Raw genomic sequence first — 21,319 nt, 5'->3', positions numbered from 1 at the left:
TTAGCAACTCCGGGAGACTCTCATCCACCCCCGGGGCCTTTCCACCGAGGAGGTTTTTAACCACCTCGGTGACCTCAACTCCAGAGCTAGGAGAGCCCGCCTCAGAGACACCAGACTGCTTCCTCATGGAAAGGCGTGTCGGTGGAATTGAGGACGTCTTCGAAGTATTCTCCCCACCGACTCACAACGTCCCGAGTCGAGGTCAACAGTGCCCCATCCCCACTATGCACAATGTTGATGGTGCACTGCTTCCCCCTCCTGAGACGCTGGATGGTGGACCAGAATTTCCTCGAAGCCATTTGGAAATCGTTCTCCATGACCTCACCGAACTCCTCCCACGTCCAAGTTTTTGCCTCAGCAACCACCAAAGCTGCATCCGCTTGGCCAGCCGGTACTCATCAGCTGCCTCAGGAGTCCCACATGCCAAAAAGGACCGATACAACTCCTCCTTCAGCTTGACGGCATCACTCACAGCTGGAGTCCACCAACAGGTTTGGGGATTGCCGCCACGACAGGCCTTATGGCCACAGCTCCGGTCGGCCGCCTCAGCAATGGAGGCACGGAACATGGTCCACTCGGACTCAATGTCCCCCGCCTCCCCCGAGACGTGGGTGAAGTTCTGCCGGAGGTGAGAGCTGAAACTCCTGACAGGGGATTCTGCCAGACGTTCCCAGCAGACCTTCACAATATGTTTGGGCCTGTCACGCCGGACCGGCATCTTCCCTCACCATCGGAGCCAACTCATCACCAGGTGGTGATCAGTTGACAGCTCCGCCCCACTCTTCACCCGAGTGTCCAAGACATCCAGCCGCAAGTCCGTTGACACAACCACAAAGACGATCATCGAACTGCGACCTAGGGTGTCCTGGTGCCAAGTGCACGTGTGGACACCATTATGCTTGATCATGGTGTTCGTTATGAAGAATCCGTGGTGAGCACAGAAGTTCAATGACAGAACACCACTTGGGTTCTGATCGGAGAGGCCGTTCCTCCCAATCACGCCCCTCCAGGTCTCACTGTCATTGCCCACATGAGCATTGAAGTCCCCCAGCAGAACGATGGGAGTCCCCAGCGGGAGTGCTCTCCAGCACCCCCTCCAAGGACTCCAAAAAGCGTGGGTACTCTCTGAACTGTTGTTTTGTCCATAGGCACAAACAACAGTCAGGACCCGTCCCCCCCACCCGAAGGCGGAGGGAGGTTACCCTCTCGTCCACCGGTATGAACCCAAATGTACAGGCGCCGAGTGGAAGAGAGTCCAACCCATCTCAAGAGGACTGGTACCAGGTGTGTGTGGAGGAGAGTCAGACTGTATATAGTCGGAACTTCTCGACCTCGCAGACCAGCTCGGGCTCCTTCCCTGCCAGAGAGGTGACGTTCCACGTCCCTAGAGCCAGCTTCTGTAGCCAGGGACCGGATCGCCAAGGTCCCTGCCTTCGGTCACCGCCCAGCTCACAATGCACCCGACCCCTATGGCCCTTCCCACAGGTGGTGGGCCCATGGGAAGGGAGACCCACCTTACCCTTTTGGGCTGTGCCCAGCCCAGGCCCAATGGGTGCTGGCCCGGCCATCAGGCTACAGAGGGGGGCCCCGGTGACCCGCGTCCGGGCAAGGGGAAATGTTTTCCTCTGTTTTGAATCATCATAGGGGTATTGAGAGCCGTGCTTTGTCTGGTCCCTCACCAAGGACCTGTTTGTCATGGGTGACCCTGCCAGGGGCATAAAGCCCCAGACAACTTTGCTCCTAGAATCATTGGGAAACACCTCCACCACAATAAGGTGACAGCTCAAGGAGGGGTAAGGTAGGTAAGGGGTAATTTTTTCTCTGGGGGGTAAAAAAAACAACAAGATTATAACATTCATCCACAAAAAAATGACATGGGTTTTTCCAGTATCGAACCTAACTAAAAAATTATGATCTTAAATTCTTGTAAATTATCATATTCTTTGGGAGAAAAAAAAATCTATTTTATTCCTGCAAGTCCATTAGTTAGTTCCTTGAAAAAGAAAAACAAAACTATGAGTAAGATTATGATTTTCCTCCTAAAAATACAACACTCATAAGATTCTGACTGTCTTAAAAAAAAAAAAAAAAAATAAATACAACTATATTATACAAAAATATGACATTCTCATAATACAACCTTTACTCTGGAGAAAAAAAACACTTCTCAGAAAAGTATTTTTTAAATTTGTTTTAAACAAAAATACATTGTTTTCCTCAACAACAACAACAAGGCTATTTTCATACTACTATTTTTTTCTTAAAGATTTTCAGTTTTTTTTCCCCACCCTTCATTAGGGTAATCTAGAAGAATCCCATCTGACCTCCCACTCCAGTGTCTCTGGCTTGACGCTGAATGCTCCTCTGCAGTAGTTACACTTGAGCTGCACCGCATTGTTTTTGTTAGTGGACAGTGCGGTCTCTCCGTTGGTGGCCGTCTGGAGGGTGGCGTTCTGTAACCATGACCACCAGTCTTAAAAACGTCCACAAAAATCATAATCATCATCATAAATGAATGAGCGCACACCTGGAACTTGGTCACACAGATCGAGCTGCAGAAGTTGAGGACGTTTCCCTCAGGCAGCGTGGCCTGGTACTGAGGTAAAGAGTTCCTCTTGCAGAAGTGACATGATGGCTCCGCGTCTAAACAAAACACACACCGTTTAGTATAGAGCTGCTTTTTGTGAAAAAAATCACATTAATTTGGATCTTGTGACTGGCATACTAGATGTAAGTCCCATTTTCATTTCCCACTCCCTTGACAGGACTCTTTGCCGGACACCATTTTTTTGTGTAAAAAGGACCGATATACATCCTGTGTGGCTGGCATGGTTCATTTGTCTCAGAGGTGGGCAAATTCTGGCCCGTGGGCCACATCCGGCCCGTTCATCATTTCAATCCGGCCCACCAAAGATTTGGACAGAATCGCCCAAATCAAATAAAAATCACGACTGCATTCATTTGACCTTGTCCTGTAATGCAGAGTGGTTCCACCAGGTTGTTTTGTAATGCCCAGTGCTTCCAGCAGGTTGTCCTGTAATGCCCAGTGCTTCCACCAGGTACAGTGATACATTAACTTGACTTTGGCTGTTCTGTTTTTACTCTGTTACTGCTCTGAACCCTTCTTCAACCATGAGTGGGCCAAAGAAAAGAAAAGTCGACAGTGCCTCCCAAGTGTTTAATATCGAATGGACTACTAAATACATTTTCACTGAAGTCCGCTCAAAAGCTGTACGTCTAAATTTGTTAGGAAACCATTGCGGTTTTAGAGGAATATAACATCAGCCGTCACTTTTCTACCAAGTATGCTGATTATGCGAAAAGCCAATCAACGCAGGAACTGATGGCTACGGCTCAGCAGTTAAAATCAAGCTTGCAGGCTCAGCAAATCACCTATATCTGACAAACTGCCATCCAAGATTCAGTCACACAAGACCCTGAAACAGCGCCACGGGAGCTGCAGATGGAACTGATTGATCTCCAACGTGATACTGTCTTAAAAGAGAAGTTCAACTCTCAAACTGGATGAGTTGAGCGCAGACAAATTTCCAAAAATCCGGAAGATGGCACAGAGGATGCTGGTGGTTTTTGCCTCTATATATTCGTGTGAACCGACTTTTAGTGTGATGAACACCAACAAAACATCCTAGAGATCCCAGCTGAGTGATGAACACCTCAGATGTTTTCTGAGAATTGCCACAAAACTAACACTTTGATGCACTGACAAAAAAAAGGTGATAAACAAAACAACACTGTTCCCTTTAAAAGCAAATCTAAGTATTATCACTACAGTGCCTTTTTTTGTTTGTTTTTGATACGCAAGCATCATCTGGTCCTGGCTTGGCCCGCCTGTCAAATTTGAAAAGTCAATGTGGTCCCTGAGCCAGAAAGTTTGCCCACCCCTGATTAGTGTCTTTATTTTAGCCCTGCCATTGTTTTATTTTTGTAGGTCTCTACTTTGTTACGGTTTTGTTTTTTTAGGTTGCCACTCCCTGATTTTACTCTAAATCTCCTGACAGTCCTCATGGCCTGAGACGAACATTTTGTGATCAAAAGGGGCTTTGATTTTCATCTTCTCTGACAAGTGTGGTGCATTTGAGTCCATCAGTTAGCGATGTAATTGTTATACTTTCTGGTCTTAAGTTTCATGATTTTATTCATAGTTCATTGACAGGACTTTCAGCCTCAGAGCAGCTTTTTGTGAACAAAAAGGATTTTGATTTTCTATGACTACCGCAGTGCATTGAACATTTCTCCATTAAGGCTATCTTATTTGAGTCCTTTTGTTAGCACTATAATCATTTTATTTTGGAATGTTTAAACTGATTTTATTCCCATTTACTTGACAGGGCCTGAGACCAGCTTTTTTTTTTTTTTTTTTGCAATCAGAAAGTGCTTTGATTTGGATCTTCTGTGATGAGCATGGCGCATTTGCGTAAATCTGTTAGCAGTGTAACTGTTTTATTTTGGCAGGTTGCCACTTCCTGTGTTTTTTTGTTTTTTTTTTAAATACACATTCACGTGAGTTTGATACGACTCTCAGCCTCATACCGGCATTTTGTGAACAAAAAGAACTTGCTCATGCATGACTAGCATGGTGCATTTGAGTCCATCAGTTTGCGGTGCAGGGTCTCGTTTCATGTGCGTAATGAGCAAGGACACAAAGTAAAATCAATCTGCGTCCGAGGACACAACACTATAGATTAGTATCACGGTGTGGTGCTGGAAATCCGGCGTATAACATTTTTTGACAAGACCGTGCTCTAGAGTGCGACTAATTTGATCGCACGTGTGCCCTAATTTCTCAATGGTGCAGCTGAAATTAAAAAAGAGACTGTCCACCTGTACGCCCAGCCATTTGAGGAAGAATTTTCTTTTTCCCCGCGACTTGAAAGCAGACATGAAACCCATCTGGTCTCTAAACCAATCAAAGATTGCAAAGGGCAGGAAGGGAACATCCCACCCTCCCTTCTCATTGGCCCTGTGCATGCATGTGTGAGTGCTTTTCAATCCGGGCACTAGTGTACTCAAAGCTAAGTTTTCTGACGGTGAGCACAGTTGCAGAAAGTTGAGCAGCATAAATGGAATTAGTTCCAAAGCCTAACGCCACTGCGATGGTGTGGGCACATTTTGCATTCAAGCCAGATGAACACGCCCATCCCTGCTAACATCAATGAGCTGGTACGTCGAATGTGTATGAGGTTTCAAAGACGACGACTTAAAACCTCAAAGTAACAAAATCCATTTCAAACACAACCATCTCACCAGCTGGGATTCTGGGAACAAAAACTTGTGGGACATTTCCCGTCAGCTTGCAATTATGGAACCCTTTGCCCAACCATGCAAATACAAACGTGACAGTTTATACGGTGCATGTATGCTCACGTTATATACAGTATTGTGTTACTATTTTAAGAGATGTAGCCACTTAACATGTTGACAAAGCGGGGTTTAAAGAAAGGCTGGAGACACTTGAATAGTAGTACAAATCTTGACTCAAAACAGGTTGCTTTGATCTACTTGTGCTGTTAATAATGTTGCCATACTTTGCAAACTTGATTGGCAGTATATTGCCTGTTAGGGAATTAACGTGTGTAATCTATTCCAACTGTTTGTTCAAGTGCAATTTTTGTGAACAGAGCCTGAGTGTTTTATTTATATTTTTTATCTATGATATTTTTATTATTGTTCTATATTACAATGCAAATGTTCAACATACAGGGGGACCTTGATAAAACAGACCCCAATATAACGGATATCAGATAAAAGGACCGTCGGGACTGAACAATGTGTCCAAAAATAGTTTCCATTTGTCACTTAAAATGCCGTTGACCAAGTCTGTTAGTTCCAGAATTGGCCTCTGTTGTTTACTGGCACTGTGGCGCAATGCAGGCAGAGAATGGGACTGACGTATTTCCAGGTCACAGATATACAGTGGGGCAAAAAAGTATTTAGTCAGCCACCAATTGTGCAAGTTCTCCTACTTACAAAGATGAGTGAGGCCTGCAATTTTCATCATAGGTATACCTCACCTATGAGAGAAAAAAATGAGAGAAAAAACAAAACAAAACAAAATCCAGAAAATCACATCTGATTTTTAAAGAATTTATTAGCAAATTATGGTGGAAAATAAGTATTTGGTCAATAACAAAAGTTCATCAATACTTTGTTATACAGTGGGTACGGAAAGTATTCAGACTCGCTTAAAATTTTCACTGTTATATTACAGCCATTTGCTAAAATAAATAATTTTTTCCCCCTCAATGTACACACAGCTCCCCATATTGTATATATAAAAAAAAAAAAAGAAAACGTTGAAATTTTTGCAGCTTTGTTAAAAAAAGAAAAACTGAAATATCACACAGCCATAAGTATTCAGACCCTTTGCTGTGACACTCATTTAACTCCAGTGCTGTCCATTTCTTTTGGTCCCCCTTTAGAAGGTTCTACACCTTCATTGGAGTCCAGCTGTGTTTGATTATACTGATTGGACTGGATTAGAAAAGCCACACCTGTCTATATAAGACCTTACAGCTCATAGTGCATGTCAGAACAAATGAGAATCATGAGGTCAAAGGAACTGCCCGAAGAGCTCAGAAACGGAATTGTGGCAAGGCACAGATTGCCCAAGGTTACAAAAAAGTCGCTGCTGCACTTAAGGTTCCTAAGAGCACAGTGGCCTCAATCCTTAAACGGAAGCCGTTTGGGACAACCAGAACGCTTCCTAGAGCTGGCCGTCTGGCCAAACTGAACAATTGGGGGAGAAGAGCCTTTGTGAGAGAGGTAAAGAGGAACCCAAAGATCACTGTGCCTGAGCTCCAGAGATGCAGTCGGGAGATGAGAGAAAGTTCTAGAAGGTCATCCATCACTGCAGCTCTCCACCAGTCGGGGCTTTATGGCAGAGTGGCCCGACGGAAGCCTCTCCTCAGTGCAGGACACATGAAAGCCTGCATGGAGTCTGCTAAAAAAACACCTGAATGACTCCAAGATGGTGAGAAATAAGATTTTCTGGTCTGATGAGCCCAAGAGATAACTTTTTGGCCTTAATTCTAAGTGGTATGTGTGGAGAAAACCAGGCACTGCTCATCACCTGTCCAATACAGTCCCAACAGTGGAGCATGGTGGTGGCAGAATCATGCTGCGGGGGTGTTTTCCAGCTGCAGTGACAGGACGACTGGTTACAATCGAAGGAAAGATGAGTGCGGCCAAGCACAGGGATATCCTGGATCAAAACCTTCTCCAGAACGCTCAGGACCTCAGACTGGGTTCCACTGCATTCTTCGAGTTAATTGTTCTTATAAAGGATGTACTTGAAATATGATGCTCGAATATCACTATTTTAATGGCATAAAAAACAACGAGACTATCGTTTGTCGTGATAGTTTCTGAGAAAATATATCCTACAAAATCTAAATAAAAAAACTCAATACATATAATGAGAGAGAGAGAGCAATGGCTAACAAAAAATATTGCACAAACAGGATAAAAAAAATAGAGTAACAACTGTAATAAAAATCTTCAATACAGCAGGACAGCAAAGCAAGAACCATGATATACCGCAGTATTCCTCTATCTGTATTCCGTGATGATAAGTTGCAGGCAATCATTGTTCCAGGGCTTGGACTCATTGTTTCCAGACGTGCATCCTGGGACTCACATAGTTTCAAGTGTAAAATGATCTATATGGTGTAATTGTTTTATTGTGGAATTTAACTTCCTGATTTTATTCCCATTCCCTTGACAGGACTCAGCCAGAGACCAGCTTTTTGTGAACAAAAGATTTTGATTTGGATCTTGTATGATTCTTGTGGTGCATTTTAGTCCATCTGTTAGCACTGCAATGGTTTTTTATTTATTTATTTATTTTTAAATTGTATTTCATTTCCTTTACAGGACTCTGAGAGTAAGCTTGTATTGAATAGCTTTTTGTGAACAAAGGACTGGATTGATTCTAATTGTGATGCATTTGTGTCCTTCTGTAATTGCCGTTTTGTCAAAAAGAAGCAGTGAGTGAAGAGCAGACTGCTATGCTAGCCTCTGTCGCCAGCCTTCGCATTCGGCCAAGTGTCACTTGTGTTTACTCACGGTGGAAGGTGGCAGCGGCCATCTTGGCCTTGTTCATGCAGTTGGTGGAGCAGTAGGAGCCCATGGCACCGTCGGCGGCCAGGCCCAGGACCACCTCGCCTGTCTTGATCAGCGTCTTGCACGTCAGGCAGCTCGCCAGCTTACTGTGAGCCTGAAGACACAAAAAGATTCCTACATATAGAGTAATGCACCCAAAAAACAATTAACCATTTACTTTTCATCATCTTAGCTTCAGGCTCTGATATGATTGTGACATCACAAATCTGACATTCCTCCAAGAACAAAGTGGGTTTTTTTATTTTTTACAAATGGCATATTACTGAAAAAGCCACATTTTTCTCAAGAACAGCGTATTTTTTAGAATTAAAGGCACAATATTACAAGAATAAGGTTGTGTCTTTGAAATTCACTCATCAAAATGTGACTCTCTTTCCATGTTTAACTGACTATCATCATGCTACGACGTTATCTCGGAACAAATAACTATGTTCTCATAAGATTACTTATAATAAAAGTCTTTGTTCTTATAGATTACAACTTGATTTCCTTAAAAAAAATGACAATTCTCAGAAAATTCAAAGTATTTGTTGTCATAAGTTATGACTTGTTTGTAGAAAATATGCAACTTTTTAATTCCTATGGCATTTAGGGGTACATAGTTATGTTTAGTTGGTGTTGTTAGGAGATTGTTACCATTATCACGGGGCCCTTAGAAAAAAAATTCTCCCCTGTAACAAAAAGTTGGATAACCCCTGCTGGTGGCATCCCGTTACTTTTGGTCGCGCAAACAAGACATGAACATGGTTGGTCTAATGAGCGGCTGTTGCTAAGCAACATCTACAACACTTCAATTTGTGGCTACTACCAAAGTGTTCATCTGAGAGCTTGTTCAGAGAAAAACAGAGGAAATGATTGAGTCATTACAGCGAATTGGAGTGAAAGTCCTTCAGTGCAACAATACAACACTGAAACACATTTAACCTTGAACAACGGAAATAAACAGAGTCCACTAGAAATGATCAGGAAGCAAGAAAAAGTCCAGCGCTCCCTCATTCATGCACATGTACTACCTTATGATTAATATGATTGTTTCTGTTGGCAGCTATTCATGACAACACCGCACACAATAGAAATACACAGATTGAGTGGAAACACAACCCCGGGACGGAATTACCGTACCACTCCTGGAGGATGAGCATTTAAATGTTGAATTCTGGAGAAAAAAGGCAAATCACGAATGTGCCACATAACTATTTGTATTCAACATACAACCCATCTAGCTTTAAGAAACACAAAAAAACAAAAAAAGCAAGAAAATTGTTGGTCTTTTTTTTTTTTTTTTTAAGAGCAAGTAGAGGAACAATATGTGGTTGCTCAATTCTGACCAAAAAAAATGTGAAATCATCTTGTAATTTTCAGTTTTAAAACAAACACCTGCATCAGATTGAATCTGCTAATTTGTCAGCAGGTAAGAGTGCTCACATTTTGGAGAGCTGTTGCACCAAGGGGATTGACATGAATTATGGCTCCAACACAAGGGATGTCAGTTGAAACAAAGGAAAGAATTATAAAACTTCTTTAAGAAGGTAAAACATCACAGAACATTGCAAAAGATGTTTGTTGTTTCCAGTCAGGATTGTCTAAAATCTGGACCAACTACGAACGAAATGGGAAGGTTGTAAAAGGGAAGCGTCCTGGTAGACCAAGGAAGACCTCTAAGGCCCAAGATAGAAAACTTAAAGCAATAGGTCTTGAAAATAGAAAATGCACCAGCACAACAAATGAGGTACAAATGGAAGAAACTACCAAAAGGAAATGCAATTTACAAAGAGAAAAGCCAAATGAAAACCCTCCTTAACACCTAAACAGAAACCACCACAAAAAGAAAAAAAAAAGAAAGAAAGAAAGAAAGAAAAGCAATCATGGATTGTGGATGACATGATGATAGTGAAATTCAGTGATGAATTACAAATCTGCAATGGGCAAGGTGATGATGGTGGAACTTTTGTTTGGTGCCGTTCCAATGAGATTTCTGAAGATGACTGCCTGAAGAAAATGTGCAAATTTCCACAGTCATTGATGATATGAGGCTGTCAGGTAAAGGCACAGGGGCGATGGCAGTCATTACATCTTCAATAAATGAACAGGTTTACATAGAAATGAGAGAAAATGGTCAATGACAGGCTCCAACCCACAAAGCTGAGGTGGTAACAGCAATCGGGGAAGTTGGAACCAGATTGATGAAGAATATTGCTTGACCCTAGTTCAGTTCCTGCTTCAGAGACTGCAAGCTGTTATAAAAGCCAGAGGTGGTACAACAAAGTACTAATGTAGTGTTGTTGTAGTTTTCCATATACCCCCCCCCCCCCCACCCCCCCGCTCAGAATTGAGGGATTATATGTAAATATATGTATATTTACTTGCTCTAAAAAATATATAATAATAAAAAAAGTGACTGACAATTTTCTTTTTGGGTGTGTTTTTTAAAGCCACAAGAGTGGTATTTTGAATAATATGTTTTGTGCAGTGTTCTCTGATTTTCCTTTTATCTCCAAAATTAAATATTCAAATGATCATTCTCCAGGAGCAGTGATTCCATAATTCTTGCCAGGGGTTGTAATACATAGCAGTAAAAAAGTCTGTAACAGGCTCAGTCACAGGCACGTGTCATATGATTAATTGTGATAGCTTCTCTCACCAGTTCTTCACGAACCGCCACCTTGCACAACAGAAATGGAACAGAACGTCAGGAAATATACAGAGTGAAATTAAAGAGTACCTGCTTAAAGTCCTTAATGCATTTCTGGCAGCAAAAGCGCTTCTGCTGTCCATCCACCAGCATGAAGTGGTTGGCGGAAGCCCTGGTAGGCAGGTAGTCTCCGCACTGCTCGCAGCAGTTCATGATGAGACCGTTGGCTCTGCGGTACACGTTGAAGCACATGTCGCTGCAGATCTTGTGCGTCACCGTCTTGAAGCTCACCTCATGTCGGATCTGAGCGCAAGAAAGTCTGCATTTTTACATCATGTACGGGGGAAAATTAGTACCGAATTCAACTACCGTAATTTCACATGTACAACACAATCTCGAGTATGGCTGTTGTCACTAATTAAATCTTTTAAGAATTGGTTATCCTATAGCTATTTCATCGACTAACCGAGTAATCAGCCCCACACTCCCGACTTATTTTTATTTTTTTAAACTAACTAAGGTAATCGGATGGGGGTTTTCCCCCCCCCCCCAATCCCTACTCTCGAGTATAATGCGCATCCACAAAGTTGACCCCAGAAATCAAGAAAATTCTGCAGCCCATATTTAATATGCACCAAGAATTGGTGTCCCGTCCGCGGAGCCCGCAGCGAGCAGCGTCATGACCCCCTCGGAGGAAAAAATTACCCCTCAATAGCGGCGAGAGGGAAATAACTACAAACCATATGGGTAGACGTTTTTCAGCGCACGTACACTATCTGCCATGCTCGCTCGCATGTCACGTGAGCGTTTTTTTATTTTTTTATTTAAGCACTCACATACAAGGGTGAGTCTTGTCAAAAAAAAAATAATAATTAAAAAATTAAAAATTAAAAAAGAATGCGCCAGATTGCCGGCACTGGTGTTACCACACCAAGGAAAATGTAGAGTCCAGAAAAAACCTCCGTGTCCATTGTATGTATAGTGTATTCTTCCTTTGATTCAGTGTGGAAGCTCTTCACCAATATACACACACACACACACACACACACACACACACACACACACCCAGGGGCGGGTTTCAAACCATGCGTCTATGGACACAGATTATGATCATTTCATGCGTCCCTGCTAATTTGTGTGCGTCTCAGATGCAGGACACATCTCAAACGAGATCCCTGCATGTGCTTAAACAGTTAATGACTATCCACTTTTGCTTTGTATTTCTATTAAATGTTTTTATATACACTCAGCTATAAGAAATCGTAATAATGTAGTTCATCCATCCATCCATCCATTTTCTGAGCCACTTATCCTCACAAGGGTCGCAGGAGTGATGGAGCCAACCCCAGCTATCATCGGGCAGGAGGCGGGGTACACCCTGAACTGGTTGCCAGCCAATCGCAGGGGACATATAAACAAACAACCATTCGCACTCACATTCACACCTACGGGCAATTTAGAGTCTTCAATTAACCTACCATGCATGTTTTTGGGATGTGGGAGGAAACCAGAGTGCCCGGAGAAAACCCATGCAGGCACGGGGAGAACATGCAAACTCCACACAGGCGGGGCCGGGGATTGAACCCCGGTCCTCAGAACTGTGAGGCAGACGCTCTAACCATTCGTTCATCGTGCCGCCTAATGTAGTTCATTTCCTACTTTTTTGAGGCCGTGGTGCACCCTAATGCACCCAGCCAGAGTCCCACCCTGGGCAGCTGCCCATATCGCCCATATTAGAAACCACCCCTAATCGTCATCACGATGTATATGTGCGTAACAGTCACATCGCAGGGTTCGCTGTCCGTATTAATATACAGTGAAGCAACTGTAATATTAAAAGGTGGCCACCAGAGGGACTTGTTGGGAGATGCTAGGAAGATTAGCACCAATGTCACGGGTTAATTATAAAACTTCAAAACAACACACTGAGCAGCCCAGAGTGTTGTATACTTATCTCCTTGTATGATAATTATGAATGAGGACATGGGAAACAATGTACTCCTCTACCTATATATTATGCGCACTATGACTAGAAGATTTTTGGAAAACATTGCGCATTATACACAAGAAAATAAAGTACCTTATTCCATCTTAGTATCTTCCACTCAGGACAATATGCCAGGAAAAAGGGAGCTTTGGTGGGTGGTATGAAAGGATCTAGGATACTATCTCAGAAGTTGGAAAATTTACAGGTCGACTTCAATCGCCCAATTCCCTATCGGTACCTTTCACACTAAATGGCCATCCATCCACCCATTTTCTACACCGCTTATCCTCACTAGGGTCGCGGGCGTGCTGGAGCCTATCCGGCTAACGGCGGGCAGGAGGCGGGGTACACCCTGAACTGGTCCCCAGCCAATCGCAGGGCACATATAAACAACCATTGGCACTCACATTCAAACCTACAGACAATTTAGAGTCTTCAATTAACCTATCATGCATGTTTTGGGGATCTAGGAGGAAACCAGAGTACCCGGAGAAAACCCATACAGGAACAGGGAGAACATGCAAACTCACACAGGTGATACCGGATTTGAATCCGGGTTCTCAGAACTGTGAGACGAATGTGCTAACCAGTCGTCCACCGTGCCGCCTAAAAAAAAATGGACATTCAGTAAAAACCCTCTTTATGGACACTGTGAAAGGGGGTCCGAGACCACCTCGGAAGTCGGTACACTTGCCGGTTGACTTCAACCCACCCCGATTCCTTTTTGCTACCTTTCACACAGTCGCAAACCAGTAAAAAAGTCCACTTTGGTGAGCAGTGTGAAAGGAGGGTGAAACTACCCTGGAAGCCAGAATATTTTTGGGTCAACTCCCAAATCTGTTTGTTTTCGTCACATTGGTCTGCAACTTATGGGAAAACCATCAACTAAATCTGTCTTTGAACAGCAGTGTGAAAGGGGATGACACTAGTATACATCGCAAACTCCCCATTCTGTATCAGTATACACACAGAACTTAGACCTGGGGGGAAAGGCTATGTGAGAGGGGCTTAATAGTACCTCAAGAGATGGGGAAAAAATTCCAGGTCAACTTCCAACCCCATTCTGTAATCAGTAGGTTTCACACAAAACAACAACCAGTGAAAAAGCCAGTTTTGGTGGGCAGTGTGAAAGTGGGTTTGACACCAATTGGAAGCCAAAAATCTTGCAGGTATCAGACATTTCTGTTTCAACCCCCATCCATACCCTTTCACACAGCACACCTACCTGAGGAAAACAGTGAAAAAGCCAGCATGATAATACCTCAGAAGGCGGAACGCTGAGAGTCGACTTCAACTCCCTTTTCCCTATCAATGCACACAGGATAGCTACAGGATATAAAGCTAGCTTTGATGGGCAATGTGAAAGGTGCTTGATAATACCTCGGAAGCCAGTAAAAACCCAGTAAAAAGTCCGCTTTGGTGAACAGTGTGAAAGGGGGTTGATTGTACCCTGGGTCAACTCCCCAATCCGTACAAGTACCTTTCACACAAGACAGTGACTTGGGGAAAAAGCATTAAAAAAAATCTGTCTTTGAACAGCAGGGTGAAAGGGTTTGACACTACATCACGAACAACCAGTTCTGAATCAGTACCAAACACGTGAAATTCCAACCTGCAAAAAAAAAAAAAAAACTGCTTTAATAGGCTGTGTGAAAGGGACTTGATACTACTTCAAAAGCTTGAAAATTTTGCAGGTCGACTTCCAACCCCCATTATGTATTTTGTACCTTTCACACAAAACTGCAACAAATGAAAATGCCGGCTTTTGGTAGGCAGTGTGAAGGGGAGTTTGATTACCCCACTCAAAAGCCAGAAATTTTGCAGGTATTGGAAATTTCACCTTAAACCCCCTAAATATCCTATGAAAAAGCAAACCTACCCGGGGGAAACAGTGAAAATGCCAGCTTGATACTACCTCAGAAGACAGAACGTTTCAGGTCGACTTCAACTCCCCTTTCCATATCAGTACACACAGAATAGCAACTTAGGAAATAGAAGCCAGCTTTGATGGGTAGTGTGAAAGGGGTTTAATACTACCTCAGAAGTCGGAAAATTTGCTGGTTGAACTGAAAGCCCCATTCAATACTGGTACCTTAGACACAGAACTCTGACCCAGGTAAAAGCAGTGGAAAATAACAGCTTTGATGTACAGTGTGAAAGGGTTTTGATACTACCTTGGTGTTATTTGACGGACTTAATCGGCCATTCCGTGTCTGCACATGACACAAAACAACAACCATGGAAAATTCTGCGTAAAAGCGGGCTTGATGGTGCCTCAGAAGCAGCATCTTTTCAGGTAGACTTCATACCACTATTTGGTATCGTACTTTTCACACATAACAGTGACACGGGGGGAAAAAACTGTTTGACCGTCAGTGTGAAAGGGGCTCACAGACCTCGGTGAGCTTTCCACAGACTGTGCATTTGGTTTTGAGGCTGGACTTGGGTGGGTTTTGCTTGTTCTCGTAGGCGCCCAGGCAGCCGGTGCTGCAGAACTCCTGGAAGGACTCGCTTGAGTCCACCTGGGCCACGATGGTACCTTTCATGTTGGTGATGTCCCTGCAGGGCAGGTGGGTGTGACAGTGACATTAGCAGAGACCCTCCAACTACCCCCAAAAACAGCAACTCAAACTTACTTTTTACACATGGTGCAGCTTTTTTTGGGTGGAGGTTTATGCGAGAAGGCAGACAGGCAGGTGGTGGAGCAGAAGAGGTGTGTGGACCCTTTGCGCTGGTACGCTGTCTGACCTTTCTTCAGAGGCTTCTTACAGTTTGCACACGTCACCTGCATTAAACAGGAATGAAATAAGGCACATTACAGGTGGACAGACAATTATATAGGATTTAAATATGCTAGATGCACAGACTATACATTATGATCTGAAAATAGTACATTACAGGTATCTCTAACAATACAATATCAAAGCCGAAACTCATGATACTCTGACATGAACCCGTGTCACCTTTGGAAATGGCTGTACTGCGCTCCTTCCAACTACCAGAGTTTGTCCCTCAGTGCTACCAAAACGTAATGATACAATTATTATTATTATTATTATTTTTTTTTTAAAACAGCATAGAGTGAAGAAATTTATTTTGCAAGCCTCTTCCAGCTGAGTGTCATCTGACCGTATGGAGCAAACCTTGCCTACCCCTAATGCTAGTTCACAACTAAGCAAAGCGGAGCAGTGGCGGAAAAACAGCTAGTACGATTAATGACCCTGAAATTGCAGACTCTCCAAGCTCATTTAGGTCAGCCGTATGGGAGCATTTCTGCTACCCAGTTGAGAACAGAGATGGAAAATTGTCTAAGGCCAGATTTATGGAGTGCACGATTTATAGTTGTCCTGTGTACAAATTTCTGCAGCTCCTCCAGAGTAACCATGAGCCTCTTGGCTGCTTCAGAGACCAGTGCTCTTCTCGCTCGCTCTGTCAGTTTAGGTGGAACGCCATGTATTGGTAGGTTTGTAATTGTGCCATACTCATTCCTGTTTTGGATGACCGATTGACCAGAACTCCTTGAGATGCTCAAAGCTTGTTTTTTTTTTTTTTATAACCTAACCCTGCTTTATAGTTCTCCACAACTTCATCCCTGCCCTGTCTAGTGAGTTCCTTGGTCTTCATGATGCTGTTATTCACTAGTGTTCTCTAACAAACCACTGAGGCCTTCAAAGATGTCGTGTCATGTCGTGTAGTGTTGCCAGTGGCTTTCCAAGATATGACAAGATTTTATGGCTGTTTAGTTAAGTTAGTCAAGTTTCAGGACTCGAGACTGTGACCAAATTGGTCGCATATGAGACCTTTTTTTCCCAGCTTGTGCGATTAAAAATATAATCTTGTCGCTAGGGATGGGTATCGAGAATCAATGGGTACCGGTTCTAAAGTTAATACCTTGGAGTCGTTAGCGGAATTTTCTAGAAATTCCCTTATCGATTCTATTCAAATTGATGATGTCATTGCACATTTTACGCAGCGTACGCATCGCATGGATCAGCTGCCATTCACACAACTACTGACCTCAATCACACAACCACATGCCTCAGCTGGTACTAATATGGTACAATACATTAACTATTCTGAGTAAGGGTGACAGATTGTCACCAAGAGCAGCAGTAAACAACTAAAAATGACACGAATTTAACTAGAAACGACACCGCTTTGAACTATTAAAATTTGTCAGTAGAAAATAAAGATGCATTTTAATTCAGTCAAAACGTGATACAGTAATCTGAATGCATTATGGGAAAGAGCGCATGCAAATTTTCCAGGTGTTATGCTAAAATACACCCTACCAGAAACCGCAATCGTAAGTTTCCCTTGGCCTCTTATGGGCAGTATGGTACAATGCAAGAAAGGAGCTACACGTTCCTATAAGTTTAAAAGAGTAGAAGAACAAAGTTCCGATAGAACATTATTAAACTTGTTTTTTATAGATTAGGAAGAATATATGACTGAGTATTGTTTATTACCCGTCTGTATGGCGTTTGTATGTGAATATTCGTTATTTGAAGGTAAATCCCACCCGTGAATGCTAATTTTAGCTAGCTCATAAACATGGTTTCCCTTTGTGTTACCATTATGCTAGTGATCTCTAAAACGATATGTCTTGTACTTAAACATCCAATGTGTGCAATTTGTTTTGTGCATTTAGTTTTACAGTGAACTCCAAACGGGGCATCATTAAACATTTTAAAACACACTCAGGGAAGGCAGAAGAACATATGTCACCCCAAGATACATATGATGCGTTCAGGGTGTGTTTACAATGCAGGAACCTGCATACGCGCGCCACGGCACAGTTGTTTCCCCCCCCCCCCCCCCCCCCCAAATTGTAACGTTTCTATGTTATAATGAGAAGCCTGGATATAATATCCTGCGGGCACATTGTATTTTATTCTTTTATTCATTTATTTTTTTAAACAGTCCACTGGATGTTTTTCTTCTCCCCCAAACTATACATTTGAGAATCAAAGAATCGACTCATGAAGCAGTATCGAAAATGGAATTGGAATAGTAAAAATCGTATCAATACCCATCCCTACTTGTTGCACTTGCAAGAATGCATGTTTTAATGGTTGAAAGTCACCTTTTTATCCACTGCAAACCCCTCCTCCTGTACGCTCGCCGAGAGAGATAGAAAGAGAGAGAGAGAGAGCGCGAGTGAGCAGTCTCAATCGTTATGAATTCCATTTGTGTTCAAAGCATCCCGCTGCAATGATTGGCTGCCTCTTGCGACATAATTGACTGCTTCTTCCCGATAGGACACACGATTATCAACAGCAGCGTCACGTACATGCACACCACATATACCCATCACAGACAGGCTAGTACGCCATTGTGGCTGGGCAGTGGAATGGCCATCACGTTCCTATATTGACGCTGGCCCGCTACCTATTCATTTTAAGTGTGAGCCGTCAACTCATCTGGACTACTCTGAGCCCTTTTGAGCTGAACAAATGATTAAATAAACATAAAGCCTTTGTTTTAATTTAATTGACCCGTTTTGTCTGCACTGCTTGTTGCGGACAAACTTCTTGTTCACAGTAAAATATTTTCCAAATATATTTCAAGTCTCTGTCAATCTTTACTTCATATGAAACTTTGGCATGCCATGGTCATGCTGTACCCTCCCCAAAAAAGGATGCGATGCGTCCAAATCATGTGCTGGTGCGACAAACTGAAAAAGTTGGTCGCACTAGTTCACAAGTTAGTGTAGAATGTACAATCACAACAAGGGGACTAGGAATAATAAAAAATAAAATCTGCATGGCCGCCACGCAGGCACGTAACTCAGCTGACCTGCTACATCTTATTAATCTTCTATTCATATATGTGGTTATAATGTTACATCAAACACATAACCTGTGTGCTAAGGCTAAAGAAATAGTCATCATTTTCCTTAAACTAATGCTAACGTTTACAGCGTTCAGCCATAAACTCACAGCCATTGACGCAAATATTAGCAGCTAACTAGCCAAACAGCAGCTAACAGCTTACTGAGATGACCGAAAATAAAAACTAACAAACTGATTACAACTGAACTGAAAAAAGAAAAAGGCAAAATGAAATTAAAAAAAAAACTATACTGAAAAATCCAAAACGAGTATAACCCTGGTCAGAAATTGAATCAGCCACAACATACTTCCTTTTTAGATGCTGTTTTGCTGCCATGAAAACTGCACTCGGACTCGCAGGTTTTGCATCACATCACTTGTCAGTATTTTGGGTGAAATGCTCAAATATTTTAGCGCCATTGGGCAGCAGTAGTTCTTCCGGGTACGGCACAGCTGACCTGGAAGACCACTACTGCATCGTCACAAAGACCCTTAGATAATTGTGCGCTACCACATAAAATCTCAATAAGTTCAAGTTTGCGATTATAAGGTCATAAAATGTGGACAAGTTCAAGGGGTATGAATGTAAATTTGGTACATTAGCGTTGTGAGGACATTAAATGAGGTAAATGTGGTACATGGAGCATTACCTTCACCGTCCTGGGTTGCGGCTGGGTGCCTGGCGAGGAGGAGGAAGACTGTCCCGGAGGTTTGGGCAGGGAAGTGGCGGTGGATAAAGAGTCCACCCCCGTTTGCTTTTGGTTGCGAGGCACCGACGCTGACTGGGAAATCCATGAGTCTGTGGGGGAACATGACAAGCCTGCGTCATCTATTTTAATCCTCCATTTTACCACATGCTTCACTTTTAAAGGCCACAATTCCACCAAGCAGTCCATTGCAGCTGCTCTTTGTGAAAGGTACTGATGTTTAGAGTGTGTGTTGTGCGTCACAAATTTTCCCAGGACCGGGGTGTAACACCCGGGAAAAAGAAGAAGAAAAGCCAGCTATGATAGGCAGTGTGAAAGGGGCATGATACAGTACTATTTCAGAAGATGGAAAATTTACAGGTAAACTTCAACTGCCCATTCTGTATTGGTAACTTAGTGACTCGGGGCGGGGGGGACTGCAAAAAACTCATCAAATTTGATGGGCAGTGTGAAAGGGTCTTGATAGTACTGGGGAAAGCAGAACATTTGTGGGTTCAGTGTGGAAGTGTATTGTGTGGTGGGGGTATGACTACCTGTTCTGTTGTGCGTCCCCGTGTCACCGTTTTGCACCGCCGATCCCCGCCCAGGGTTGAAGGAAGCACTCGGTCTTCCAGACGTTGCGTCGGAATTCAGGCTGAAAGCGCTGCCGATTTGTAGACCGTTTTCTTCTGCCGCGGCGTCGCCCGACTACGGGAAAGTGGGCTCATGTCATCGAACGTATACAGTGGGAGGAAAAAGTATGTGAACACTGGAATTTCTTACATTTCTGCATAAAGTGGTCATCCTATGTAGTTTGATCATCTAAATCACAAGAATATACAGTGTTCTCAATCTAATACCACATAAACAATGTTTTAATATTTTTATAGAGCATAAAAGGTAAACTGTCACAGGACAGGGAGGGAAAATATAAGTGAACCATTGGATTTAATAACTGGTTGACCCTTCTTTGGCAGCAATAACAACCAAATGTTTCCTGTAGTTGCAGATCAGACTTTCATATCGATTAGGACGAATTTCGGACCATTCCCCTTAACAAAACTGTTGCTTTTCAGCTTTAGATTCCTGGGATGGCTAGTGTGAAGAACTCTCGAGGTCATGTTACAGCATCTCAATCGGGTTGAGGTCAGGACTTTGACTGGGCCATTCCAAAACACGCATTTTCTTTTTCTGAAGGCATTCTGTTGTTGACTTGCTTTTGTGCTTTGGATCATTGTCCTGTTGTAACACCCAACCTTTATTGAGCTTCAACTGTTGGACAGATGCTCTCATGTTCTTCTGCAAAATATTTTGATAAACTTGGGAATTGATTTTTCCATTGGTTATAGCAAGCTGTCCAAAAAAATAATAATCATACCCATACCATGATGCTTCCTCTACCATGCTTCACAGTTGAGATAAGGTTTTGATGTTGGTGTGCTGTGCCATTTTTCCTCCACACATGGCATTGTATAGTCCTCCCAAACAACTCAACTTTGGTTTCATTGCCAGTAGTGCTGTGGAACATCCAAGTGCTCTTAGCAAACTTAAACATCCAGGAATGTTTTGTTTAAGACAGTAACTTCCTTCTTTGTGTTCTCCCTAGAAACCCATTCTTGTTTACTGTTTTGTGTGTGGTAGATTTGTCTAGAGATGTTGGCATATGGCAGTGATTTCTTTAAGGTCTTCAGCTGACCCCCTTTTTTTTTTTTTTACCTTATTGAGCATTCTGTGGTGTGCTCTTGCAGTCATCTTTACAGGACGGCCACTCCTTGGAAGAGAAGCAACAGTGCTGAACTTTCTCCATTTAAAGACAATTTGTATAAAGTCCAGTAAACAAAGGCAATTGGCCTGTTTTTGTGCCGATTTTGCCCCAACCAAGCCGGTCAAACGCCAGACAAATTTACGTCTTATAACATTATCCTTAGGTCTGTTGTATGTTAAGAGTGGATTTGTCCCGATTTTAGGGTCCAAAACAGGTCGGGCCGACATTCTTAAATGAAGGCGTTCAATATTTACAACCAAAACCCGTCCTGTG

The 21,319-nt window shown here is 42.9% G+C and overlaps 1 protein-coding gene across 8 annotated transcripts in view; it reads right to left on the bottom strand.

Annotated features, from left to right (window-relative positions):
- Positions 1-21,319, bottom strand: part of zmym2 (zinc finger, MYM-type 2) — a 64,689-nt gene that overhangs the window by 25,613 nt on the left and 17,757 nt on the right. For 7 of the 8 annotated variants that reach the window (XR_009790988.1, XR_009790989.1, XM_061791264.1 and 4 more), the window contains exons 3-10: positions 19,836-19,989; positions 19,246-19,394; positions 15,398-15,546; positions 15,158-15,320; positions 10,865-11,077; positions 8,086-8,236; positions 2,528-2,643; positions 2,325-2,453 (exon numbers count right to left, since the gene is read on the bottom strand). Coding sequence is in view for 6 of the 8 variants with exons in the window: in XM_061791264.1 (XP_061647248.1) it covers positions 2,325-2,453; positions 2,528-2,643; positions 8,086-8,236; positions 10,865-11,077; positions 15,158-15,320; positions 15,398-15,546; positions 19,246-19,394; positions 19,836-19,989 (1,224 nt within the window). In the remaining 2 variants the exon portion in view is untranslated. Of the gene's footprint in view, positions 1-2,324; positions 2,454-2,527; positions 2,644-8,085; positions 8,237-10,864; positions 11,078-15,157; positions 15,321-15,397; positions 15,547-19,245; positions 19,395-19,835; positions 19,990-20,997; positions 21,053-21,319 lie in introns of all 8 variants that reach the window. The other variant, XM_061791265.1, reaches the window with a different exon arrangement.

This window comes from Phyllopteryx taeniolatus, chromosome 12 (assembly GCF_024500385.1).
Source record: "Phyllopteryx taeniolatus isolate TA_2022b chromosome 12, UOR_Ptae_1.2, whole genome shotgun sequence".
NCBI classification, from domain to species: domain Eukaryota; kingdom Metazoa; phylum Chordata; class Actinopteri; order Syngnathiformes; family Syngnathidae; genus Phyllopteryx; species Phyllopteryx taeniolatus.
The sequence above is the reverse complement of the archived record's forward strand: the minus strand, read 5'-3'. Positions and strand labels throughout refer to the sequence as shown.